Source organism: Mycetomoellerius zeteki, unplaced genomic scaffold (assembly GCF_001594055.1).
Source record: "Mycetomoellerius zeteki isolate Tzet28-1 unplaced genomic scaffold, Tzet1.0 scaffold119, whole genome shotgun sequence".
Classification (NCBI taxonomy): domain Eukaryota; kingdom Metazoa; phylum Arthropoda; class Insecta; order Hymenoptera; family Formicidae; genus Mycetomoellerius; species Mycetomoellerius zeteki.
In genome coordinates this window covers 156,649-168,602 of record NW_017256116.1, presented here as the reverse complement: position 1 = coordinate 168,602, position 11,954 = coordinate 156,649, and the positions used below count along the sequence as shown (strand labels likewise).

At 32.6% G+C, this 11,954-nt stretch overlaps 2 protein-coding genes across 5 annotated transcripts in view; both read left to right on the top strand.

The window, feature by feature from the left end:
- The window catches only part of Pgm2a (phosphoglucomutase 2), an 8,158-nt gene extending 5,573 nt beyond the window's left edge, over positions 1 to 2,585 (top strand). For 3 of the 4 annotated variants that reach the window (XM_018460570.1, XM_018460560.1, XM_018460551.1), the window contains exons 7-10: positions 363 to 586; positions 668 to 773; positions 1,965 to 2,188; positions 2,364 to 2,466. In XM_018460570.1, the coding sequence (XP_018316072.1) occupies positions 363 to 586; positions 668 to 773; positions 1,965 to 2,188; positions 2,364 to 2,466 (657 nt within the window). Of the gene's footprint in view, positions 1 to 362; positions 587 to 667; positions 774 to 1,964; positions 2,189 to 2,363 lie in introns of all 4 variants that reach the window. The other variant, XM_018460578.1, reaches the window with a different exon arrangement.
- A 1,354-nt stretch (positions 2,586 to 3,939) lies between these two features.
- Hip1 (Huntingtin interacting protein 1) lies at positions 3,940 to 9,851 on the top strand. The gene is given in 18 exon segments (XM_018460093.1): positions 3,940 to 4,345; positions 4,511 to 4,734; positions 4,935 to 4,998; positions 5,112 to 5,469; positions 5,541 to 5,602; positions 5,847 to 6,121; positions 6,336 to 6,538; positions 6,769 to 6,907; positions 6,984 to 7,071; positions 7,184 to 7,272; positions 7,304 to 7,504; positions 7,592 to 7,772; positions 7,854 to 8,141; positions 8,325 to 8,566; positions 8,638 to 8,790; positions 8,934 to 9,034; positions 9,131 to 9,360; positions 9,452 to 9,851. Coding segments are annotated over 17 exon segments (2,880 nt in total). The 5' UTR covers positions 3,940 to 4,345; positions 4,511 to 4,692; the 3' UTR covers positions 9,616 to 9,851.
- Positions 9,852 to 11,954: the final 2,103 nt, after the last annotated feature.

The window sequence follows — 11,954 nt, the reverse complement described above, 5'->3', positions numbered from 1 at the left end:
CAATAGTTCAACATCTTAACGTTCTGACCGTTATGGCGCTTCTTAATTTAAAGCATTATGTTTAACATTAGCGGTCTTTCAATCTTATTATTGTAAATGAAATAAGTTAAGTTGGGAAATTTGGGGGGATTATTAATATTTCAGATTTGATTGCGTTGAAAGTCCGACAATCATATCGGCACGCAATTATAATTTCTGAAATTAATTCATTTAAATGAATTTAGAATAGTTCAACATCTTAATGTTCAGACCGTTAGTGGCGCTTCTTAGTTTAAAATATTGTAGTTAACATAAGTGGAAAGTTAACATCTTTCAATCTTATTAAATGAAATAAGTTTTAAATAAGAATATTTTTTTTATAGGAAACTTTAACCGGTTTTAAATGGATGGGCAACAAAGCTATAGAATTAATGAAAGATAATAAGGACGTCTTGTTTGCATATGAAGAAGCTATAGGTTTTATGTGCGGCTCTAAGGTCCTGGATAAGGATGGTATCAGCGCTGGCGTACGTGTAGCTGAATTAGCAGCTTATCTTGAAACGATAGGATTGACTTTATCTGATAAGCTGGAGGAAATATATGAAGAGTACGTTATATTACGTTTATGTGAAGTTTGAAACAAATTTTACACATTGTTGACAATTTCCATTTATTCCATGATATATAGATATGGTTATCATATCAATGATAATTCCTATTGGATATGTCATGATCCAGATACCATCAAAACGATATTTGAACGGTTAAGGAATTATTCGAGCAAATCGGATACAGTAAGTACTATTTTAATTTCTATTATATTCTAAGAAGGTATTGTTTTCTTCCACCTAAGTAAAATTTAAAAAGGTAGTTTGCATGCTAATTTTATGCCTAATTTTAATTACCTAAATTGCCATCTACATCATTTGTACTTTGATTTATATGTACAACAAAAAATATATTTAAAGAAATAATTAATTGTACAAAATTTGATAAATACAAATTTAATATTGCATAGTATGTAATTATGTCGCTTAAGACATGTGTAAAAAAGTCTGTCTGATAAATACATCTAATCTCAGTTTTGATTAGTAAGAATAGATATCTTTCTTAGTAATATAAAAATATATTTGATGTAGAGATACAGCAGATTATATAAAGTTAGTTTTCTATTACAAGTGTAACAATGAACATTGCTTCGTTCACTATTAACGTATTCTAATTTGCGTCTAATAGTATGTGCTCGCAAGGTCAATAAATATATGTGATGCATGAGGTAGCATAAATTGACTAACTGCTTTGAAAGTGTAATAAAACCAACGCGCCGATATATTTCTGCATGTGTCATCCTAGGCGACAGTTGTATCGACAGTGGCGCTTTATCGTTGTTCCTGTGATAAAATAAAATAATAATAAATGCAATGTAAACTCATAGTGATGTGTATTGAAAGTTTTGTACTTAATGAATTGATTTGTGTTGTGCATTAATATGTTTGGGATATATAATCAAGCAAAATTATTTCCAAAAAAATTTGCTTAAAATATTACATTATCTTTTTTTTTTCTCTCTTATACTCTGCCAATGCTTGTTAAGATGACAAAAAAAATTATATACAACAAGTACGTAAATGTGATTGTTATATCATTGACGTTACTGCCTTCCGTGCTTCTTGCCGTTTTATTTATTCCAGTAATATTGTCATTATATCCTCTCACACCGTTTCTTGAGGAAGAAACAGATGAAAGTATGGTGTAAGTATATTTAAGAGATAAGTTTTTTTTAATTACTGGATTAATCAGAGTGCTAAAATGATAATTGTAGCTAAAAAGAGATTTCTTTATATTTCCTTTATTATTTCAGTAATAATAAATAAAACAACATTAATGCATAATATAAAATAGGAAAATTTTACTCTTTTTTTTTATGTTTTTTCTGTCTTTTACAAAGATTCCAATGTAATCTGTTTTTAATGTTGTTAATGCAGTATCCAACCGGAATCCTTAAAGGAAAATATATAATAACTGGTATTCGAGACTTAACAACTGGATATGACAATACAAAACCTGATAATAAAGCAGTTCTTCCTGTATCAAAATCTAGCCAAATGATCACGTTCACATTCAAAAATGGTTTAGTTACTACATTAAGAACCAGTGGCACAGAACCCAAAATAAAATACTACAATGAGTTATGTGGGTCACCTGGAGAGTAAGTTTTTCGCAAATATTATTTGTAAGAATATAATTCATTGTCGCTCCTTACTTCATTTAATTCTAATAGTACTTTATTGTAATTTAATAGTATATTCTAGAGCCTATTTTTAAAGTTGTTCGTAAAAATTTAATATTTTTGCGTTATATAATATATCATTTTAATATTTTAGGGATTTAAGCAAATTAAAATGCATTCTCAGCGAAATGGTATCGGCTATTGTAGCAGAATTCCTTCAACCAGAAATTAATGGACTTATCGCTCGTGAGGAATAAATTATGATAATCGCATCTATTATGCGTCTTGCGTAGCAGTTAACTCATTTAAATCTAAAATTATCGGTACATTATACAATCTATTCTACAATTACTTTACAGTAATATAGCACCAAGTGTTCAGTTTCTAAATTTATTCAATTGTTTGTGCATATTTATGTTACATTACTAAGTTTATAATGCGTTTATGATACTTTAATTTAATTATATTGTAAATTAATTATAAAATGAAAGTGATGTTTCTATTGTAAGCTTACAATTATAATAGAAAATGGCTGTGTACTTGTATATGTATATTACATATTGTTTTGTTCACTGTTAAAATTGTTGAGGGAAAGTTGATTACGTGTTATCTTTCCTGTTTCTTTAATTAATACATTGCGAAGTACAATGTAAGAGACGCACATAATATCCTCTAGTTCTACAATTTAAGAATTAAGCAAATATTTGTTTATAGGCATTGATTGAAACTATTTAATGATTATGTGAAAGGATTAATTTATTAAAAATAAATATAGAAATGGTTGATGTGAACGATTTAAAATTAAAATACCTGGAAATATATTTATCAGTAATAATATAAAACATGAAAGAATGAACATGAAATTTGTTGAACAACTCAAATTGCAATCTTGTCAAATTACATTTAATTGAGCCTGAATATGTAAGATTTTATCATTGAAAATATTCAGAGCTATATAGAATGAGATATTCACACGTAATGTTCAATTCAAGAATATTTATTATTATTTAAAGACAACATAGAGAACATAATAATAATAACGTCTGTTTAACGTTGTGTTTTAGAAATAACAAATATATAGTTTACCTTGACAAATTTGATTGTAAGAATGTAAAACTTATTTTTAGAGGCCTTAATTTCTATACCACGAATACACGCACATCTTAGTCTTAGTTGTGTTAATTCTTTTTCTTATATGCTGTAGTTTGTAATCTCACAGTAAAAGTATTCGGAGTACTTGTAAGGCCTTACAAGATTTATCACTTAATTAATAGAAAGCAACGAGATCGCATCGCTCTTATTCAAAAGACCGACGTAAAGCAAGAATAAATAAACGAACAAGAACGATGCTCAAATTAACAACTCCGTTGTCAAGTTTAGTTGTAACTAGATTCATTCAATTAAACGACTTGAAACAGTTCGATAGGAATTATCTCGATAGCTCTAATGAATATTATCTATTCTAACAAAATTAGTAAATAATTCGCGTCTTATTACAAATTCTCTTTCATCGACAATATATAACTTCAAATATTTTTCTAAATTATATTTTTACACTATTTAACATTTTTTTAAACACGAAACAAATTTGTAAACATGTTTTTAGCATTTTATTACATTATTTATTTAAAATTAAAACTATATAAAACATGTCGGTAAAAGAAACTCCTCAAAGAAATATTTGATCTCCGCCGTTCGATGGCACCATCGTGGCATTCGCCGTTCGTACGGCATTCTATGTACTCCATAAACGGTTTTCCGGTGTGGCGTGTCGTGTGGTTATTTGTTATCACAATTCTCTCTCTGTGTACATACATCGGTTAACTGTCATTCCTCCAACGCTCGACCGTCGTAGGCGCGTGCGAAAGATACGGGAAGAGAAAAAAATTCGGAGAGGGAAAGGTCGGTGCGAGCCATCGTCACGTTTCCGCAGATTCGCTCATATGACGGTGGCATCGATACCCATGGGTGGAGCGGAGTCGCACGCGGAATGACGCGCTCGCGGCTGTCACGCTCGTGAGAGGACATAGGCCCGACGTGTGTCATCACGCGAACATGTCACCGCTGTCTCGGCGAGGAGATCGCGAGCCAAGAGCGACCAACTTGAGCGCGGAGTCCGTATCCCGGGGACTTCAGGTACGCCGCACCCGTTGAGGTCAAACAACTCGGGAAGGGAGCTCCCCCGCTTCCGAGCAGCTGTCCCCCGCGAATCTCCATCCCCCGCGGACAACGCGAGAGCGGTGTACCGTTCTCTTCTCCTACACATGATAATTGCTAATAACGATAACTTTCAACTTGCAGCTTCGCAGATAATACACGCAGCTGCAAAAGTCGCGGTCTATGGTCCGCCGGAAATGACACGAGCCGATCTGTGAACTGACGAACGATATCCGCGATCTGTATACGCTGATAATTAGCGTATCGTTTCGCACGCCTTCGTATCTTTTTCTTCCTCGTCTCCGTAAATTTATTATGCTATCATCATGACCACAATACCGCTGACTGATAAACAGCTTCATCAACTGGTGAGTCAAGAGATCGCACTATATACGTTGGATTATCACAATTATCTCATATCCTGAATGAATTGGGAATTGTGTAGATGACACTGAGTGTCCCTTTTAAAAAATTTAACAAGAAAACGTTGTTTAGATACCTAAAGGTGAAATTGAAATTATTTATCCTTGATTTTTATAACAAACATATAATTGTTTGTTGTTTATAGAGTATTAGCATCGGGAAGGCTGTAAACGCCACAGAAACACCAGTGAAGGAAAAACATGTTCGAAGTATCCTTTTCTAGTCCAGAATACAATTATATATTTGTAGTATTTATTATTAATATATATCCAAGAGATACACAATCAAGAGAGAAAGATAAAAGTTCCTTATAAGCGAATAGGTGCCATTATTGGTACATTTCGAGAGAAGAGTGGCTGCATCTTTTGGACGTATATGTTGAGACAACCGTTGCAGGAGAATCAGATCGTCGCGTGGAAATTTTGTCATGTTCTGCACAAAGTACTGCGCGAGGGACATCCTCGGGTTATCGTTGATTCCCAACGGTATCGCGGCAAGTTGGAAGATATTGGAAAACTCTGGCAACATCTCAGAGAAGGCTACGGTCGCCTCATACAGCTGTACGCAAGACTGCTAATAACTAAATTAGATTATCATAAACGGAACCCGCGCTTACCTGGGAATTTGCAAGTAACACCGGAAGAGCTCGAAGCAATTGGAGAAAATGATATTAATATATAGTGAGTGACGTCTTTTGCACAACTTTATTAAATATAATGGCAGATATGTGCATAATTTGTTATTTTTTCAGCTTTCAGATGTCGGTTGAAATGTTCGATTATATGGATGACATCTTGAATTTACAGCATGCAGGTACTTCAAAATGATAAACTTTAAGTTGCATTCTAGGAGCGCGCTTTCAACATTACTAGCGCATTTTATTCTTATTTTTTGTTTCTAATGAACGATAAAGATAGAATAGCGCATTAATGCTGAAAGCGCGCTCTCTAAACTAATGTGCCCTAATTTGTTTGAAAGGTAGAAATTGCACATTATTTTGTTTGAGATATAAACTTTTTACATAGAACAGCACGTTCATTGAGATCTGTACTTGCAGTTTTTGGTTCTTTGGATTTATCACGATCTAATTCGATGACACCATGCGGCCAGTGTCGACTCGCACCTTTAATTCCGTGTATTCAGGATGCTTCGCAACTGTACGATTGCTGCGTGAAAATCCTGTTTAAACTCCACGGCGCGCTTCCGGCAGACACGTTAACAGGACATCGCGATAGATTCTCGAAGCAATTTCATGAGCTGAAGAGCTTTTACAATACTATCAAACATATGCAGTATTTTAAGCATTTGATAGCAATTCCGTCGTTACCTGAGGTAAAGTTTTTAATTACTGACTAACACAATAATATTCATATAAGACTAAAGATTGGAATTGAGATTAAATTTAATCAATCACGGAAGAGAGAAAGAAAATCGATATATCAAGTTTAGTGAACATTGATTGGTCAAATTCAATCTCAATCTCAATCTCTAGCCTGATACGGACATAAGAGAATTTATGCATTATATCACATTTATCGTATTTTAGAAGCCACCTAACTTTTTAATACAAGCCGAATTGAGAACGTATGTCACACCGATAGTGGTACTTCCACCCGAAGAATCTATAGATTCTGAGACTGCCATAGACAACCTTATTGATACATCTGATACGGGATCATTTACGGGCGATCAGTTGGATTCTGTGAATACACGGAACGGCTCGATATCACCTGATGTTCTTGCGGAAAGGTATGACATTTTTTCTTTTTCTATATTACTTTCTGTTTTGTTTAATTGAAAAATAAGAAACAGGATGCATTCCATTTGATGATACAAATCGACATAAATAAGGTCTGTTTTTGTTATTCATAAAATGTCAAGAAAAATAGAACGTTGTATCAACTAATGTCATTGAATAAAAAGCACTCACGATAACTATTTTTATATATCTATTCTTTTATAAATATGTACTCTTTCAGAGACAGCCTTATCGATCATTTATATCAAGAAAATGTTCGTCAAAGGCAAGAAGTAAATCATTTGTTAATGGACCATCAACAAATAGTTGCGGATTTTAGAAATCGCGTTCTCGAATTGGAATCGACTCTTTCTACTAAAGTAAGCAAACTGCTTGTCACTCACACTTTAATAATTCTACTTCGTTTCGTGAACTAATACTGTGCAAATATTCTAGAGTAATGAAATTGTAACAGAGAAACAAACTTGTCAGAAGTTACTGAAGGAAAACGCAATTACGTTAACAAAAGTTCAAGAAATTGAAGGTACAATTTTTAATTTATAATTTCGATTTTATATGATAGCATTGTTTATTAAAAATTGTGCATACTCTTTTAAATGACTGACAATGATTTTGTTCTTGTTAAATCTTTTAAGGAAAAAATGAAGTATTAGAGGAAAAGTTTAAAAAACTCAAGGATGTTTACTCGAAGCTGAGAGAAGAACATATCAGTTTAATCAGAAAGGTACGTATTTGAGATATCAGCGATAAAAAAGTTATCTATCATGTCCATTTTATTCACGACAACATTTTACATGAAAGAAAGCTGAACTCGACAAAGAATTGGTGAAGAGCGATTGCAAGAGTTGCTTCAAGGACAAGCGTCGACAGAACAAGAAACGCAAAGAGTAGCGCAAGCACGTGAAGATTTAGAGGATGTAAGAAAGAAACTCGACGCTGTCCAAACCGAAAATTTGGTAAATTAAGATTTTAATGAATGCTTTAATTACTAATTATTCTGTCACATATGTTGACAAGAAATTTGTTACTATTTGTTGTTGTAGGCGTTAATAGCAAAAATAGATTTTATTACGTCCGAGAAAACAGCCTTGGAAGGAGATCTCCATGATTTACTGGTACAAAAGGAAGAGCTGGATTTACGAATAGTAAATTTGGAAACTGATGCCGAACGATCCCATAATCAAGTGAAAACAGACGCTAATACGGCTTTATTTGATTTACTATGTGAGTAATGAATATGTGTATTGAATAAATATTTTTATTGAAATTAGTTCATACAGAAATAGAAAAGATTATTTATTTCAGTGAATGCTATATCGGAAGCGGAATCTATCTTGCATCATGCAATGCATGCAATCGATAATCCGGCCATATCGGCGTTAACATGCACGCCCGATTATCTCGGAAGTTTATTAGAACCGACAGAAAAATCATTTAATGATTTGGAGGAGGCATATAATAATTATATGCTTGATACAACGAAGGGGAAAGTGCTAATTCGTGTTGCTATACGTAGTGCATACTTTTTAGCTCTCTATCTAATATATGCAAAATCTACTTCGAATACATCGACAGATATTGGTATAGCTGACAGTAAGTTTTTTTTTATGATTGCATGATAATGCTTTAAATATTTGAGGACAAGATATTACTTTGAGAACGTGGAAACTATTGGCAAAAGAATAATCTGTATCGGACAGTCTAGAATGAATTACAAAATATTGTGGAATATAATAATTTTTACCGCTTTCTATAAGATCCGTCGTACACTTGTAGGATTTGCCGATGAATGTAAACAGTTAGGTTCGCAAGGTTTAATTATGTTGAGTTATATCAAAGAGAAGTCCTCAATGACCGTTGCGCAAATTGCAAATGTCAAAAGTCAATTACAAAAGATTTCGTCTCTCATAAATACATTATCAAGTACTCAGAACAACGTGGAAATTATCGGGACTTTAGTAGAAAGCGAGTTGCAGAGTATGGATAAAGCTATTGAAGAAACGGTTGCAAAAATACAGGTGCTTAATGATAAAAGTACTTACACGATAAAAAAATAAGAAGATAAGCTTTAACTTTTTCGATTTAATAGGATATGTTGGATAAATCTCGTGCGGCGGACTCAGGTGTGAAATTAAAAGTAAACGAACAGATCTTGGATTCTTGCACGGATCTAATGAAACGCATAAGAAAATTAGTACAGAAGTCTCGCTTGCTGCAGAAGGAAATTGTAGAACAGGGAAGGGTATGATAACAATTACTTATTTTAACAATTACTTGAAAATACTAGCTATATTATGCATATATCTGATATATTAAATAATAGGTAAATAATTGACATAAAAAGTTATGTTATAATTGGAAATCTTAATACAATATTTTGTTTAGGGAACTGTCTCTGCTACTGAATTTTACAAACGTAATCATCAATGGTCCGAGGGTCTTATCTCAGCAGCAAAGGCGATTGCTATGGGCGCAAACTTTTTATTGTAAGTGTCAAGTACTAAACTCTAATTGTCTTGTAGTCTTTTTAGTCTTTCTAGTAGTTTCGAAACGTAGTTATGTATATATACGTATTATTACAGAGAAGCAGCAGATAAAGTTGTGTTAGGCAATGGCAAATTTGAGCAATTGGTTGTTGCCTCACAAGGCATTGCGGCATCTACCGCGCAATTGGTAGTTGCTAGTAGAGTTAAGGCTGACAGAAATAGTACTAATTTGACTGAACTCTCTAAAGCTTCGAGAGAAGTGACTCAAGCTACAGCGAACGTTGTGGCGACTGCTAAAAGCTGCAATCATCTTGTCGAGGAAAATGGTATTTGATTTGAAAACACATTAAATTATTATGCCACGTCGTATGCACTATTTTTTAATATTCTTAATACTCCTATATCTGAATTTTACAGAAGATTTAGATATGTCTAATCTAAGTTTACATCAAGCTAAACGGCTCGAAATGGAGGCACAAGTGCGAATTCTAGAATTGGAGCAAGCTCTAGAAACCGAGAGATTACGTCTAGCCGCACTTCGACGTTATCATTATCAACTTGACGGTGAGAATGAAACATAAGCTGAACATGGATTTGAATTTAGATTAAGGATATTCAACAAACACAAAAATCGTATGTAGATAAAGAATCATAGCAATCGTGTAAATTAGTCCCGACTCAACTAACCATAGAAATCGGTTTTTCGTTAGAAGCGAAACTTCTATTATTCATTAAACATTTATGTATTATGCATGTCTCGAAAATCAACGATCTAATTTTCCGTCATTATATAGATCTATTAAATGTACTTTATTGGATAATGCTCGAATATATATCGATACATATTTATCGATCATATATTGAATGGTTTATATGTCGTTTTTTAATCTACTTCCAGAATCTTTTTTACGTTATTTTTTATTCAATAACGAGTATTTATAAGATAAAGTACATTTTACGAATAAATTTAATGAGCAATGAAATTCAAAATATCTAATGCAAGTTTCTATTACATTTGGAATAATTTTATAAGAGAATCGTGTTTTTTCCTAAACAAATATATATTATATATACATATATATAAGGAGGATTGTATGTTAAGTGACCAATACCTGAAACTTTTAGAGACCTACTAAGTTTACTAACTTGTTAGGTATACATCATGTAAGTTATTTTCGTTTTAAAGTAAAAACGATGTGTGTTGCATAGTAATTAATTTAAGTTAAAGCGCAAACCATTATGTTTTCCCAGCGATCGGTTTCATTTGTCATGAAAGATTTAACGTGTGAGAAGGAGAGAAACTTAACATATGAAATTCCTCTAATGGTCTTACCAAAGTTATTATTTTATAAACACAATTTTCTCAATAAACCATCGAGAGAGAATAATATGTGTGTTGATTGATTTTCATATAAATTAGTATCCTGATATATACTACTGCATTAGCACAGTTTTTTTAATTTTTAATAATGAATCATCAGATAATATTGTGTATATTAAATAGAAGTAAAAAAGCATATGTATGTGGCAGTACATTAGCTTGTTTTATCAGTGTCGGTGCAATGACCAATTGCGCAATGATCAACGATACAATCTAAAGATTTGCATGACGAAATTTGTATAATTAACTATAATAATATAATATTAATTTTATAATTATTAATCGTAGTCATTTGAACTAAGCGCCAAATTGGTTTTTTAAATTTATAAACGCAATTAAACTACTATAGTAATATCACAAATTAAACTGACAAGCAATTTAATAATTTGATGCTCAATCAGGCATCCTATTAGAAAGTGTACTGAAAAACTGTAAATAAATAAAAATAACAATACAAATGACTACATATTTAGTATATAAATTCACATAGAAATTATTTAAGCATCTAAGATCAGTATAGGCTTGAAACTTTTACTTGTTGTGTATTAAATAAAGGGCAAAAAATCTAGAGAAAAATGATCATCCTTAGTATACGCATATATTATTGATGCTATTACATACATAAAATTCATGATCATTACCACATTTTTGAAAATAAGTACATACTAAGAGAGAGGTGGCAAGGAGGTAGTAGGGGGAATTTATATAAATATGCATCAGAATCGCCGAGAGAGCCACTCTACATTTGGCAGTCACATGGACTACACGGAAGACATGGAAGCTTTTAGGAGAATTTAGGAGCGTTCCTAGATTTTTTTACAGAAACAAAGTTAGATATAATCAGGAAATTACCTACTGAAGTTTCCAGTATGATATTTGGCATGCTGCGACCTTACGATTTCTATTATAGATCCCACAGAAGAAAGAATTTTGATTGGTTGATTCACTTGTCCTATGCGTTATGAATTATACAAAGGTCTGTGCTGCAGCCTTAATCAGATATGTAAATTCTGAAATAAGTTTTATATAAAAAATGTAAAAATTTTTTTTAAAAAGTAACAAAATTATATAGAAAATCTGATCATATGAAAAATTCTTTTATTTATATATAATTTTTATATCTTGGAATATTAATATATATCTGCTATATATATTAATATATATAATATATATTAATATACATCAGCTGGTCTACATTGATCGCATCGCAGCGTCGCAAGCGTGCGGTCCAATCAACGTCAAGCTAGCTCGACTCTGATTGGACTGCAACGCTTGCATCAGCTTAACGCTGATATACGTTTTATAAATGGAGTTTACAGACAGGATGTACCTAATGGCCGCAGCACAGACTCTTGCATAACGCATAATGCATAGTGCATAAGGGAATCGACCAATCGAAATTCTTCTTTTCCATGGAATGAAAGAAAAGGAAAGATTCTGATTAGTTGATTCGCTTATGCACTATGCGTTATGCAAGAGTCTGTGCTGCGGCCTTAACGATGTCCACTGCCGGGCTTTTAAGCCCGAGACACAATGGGC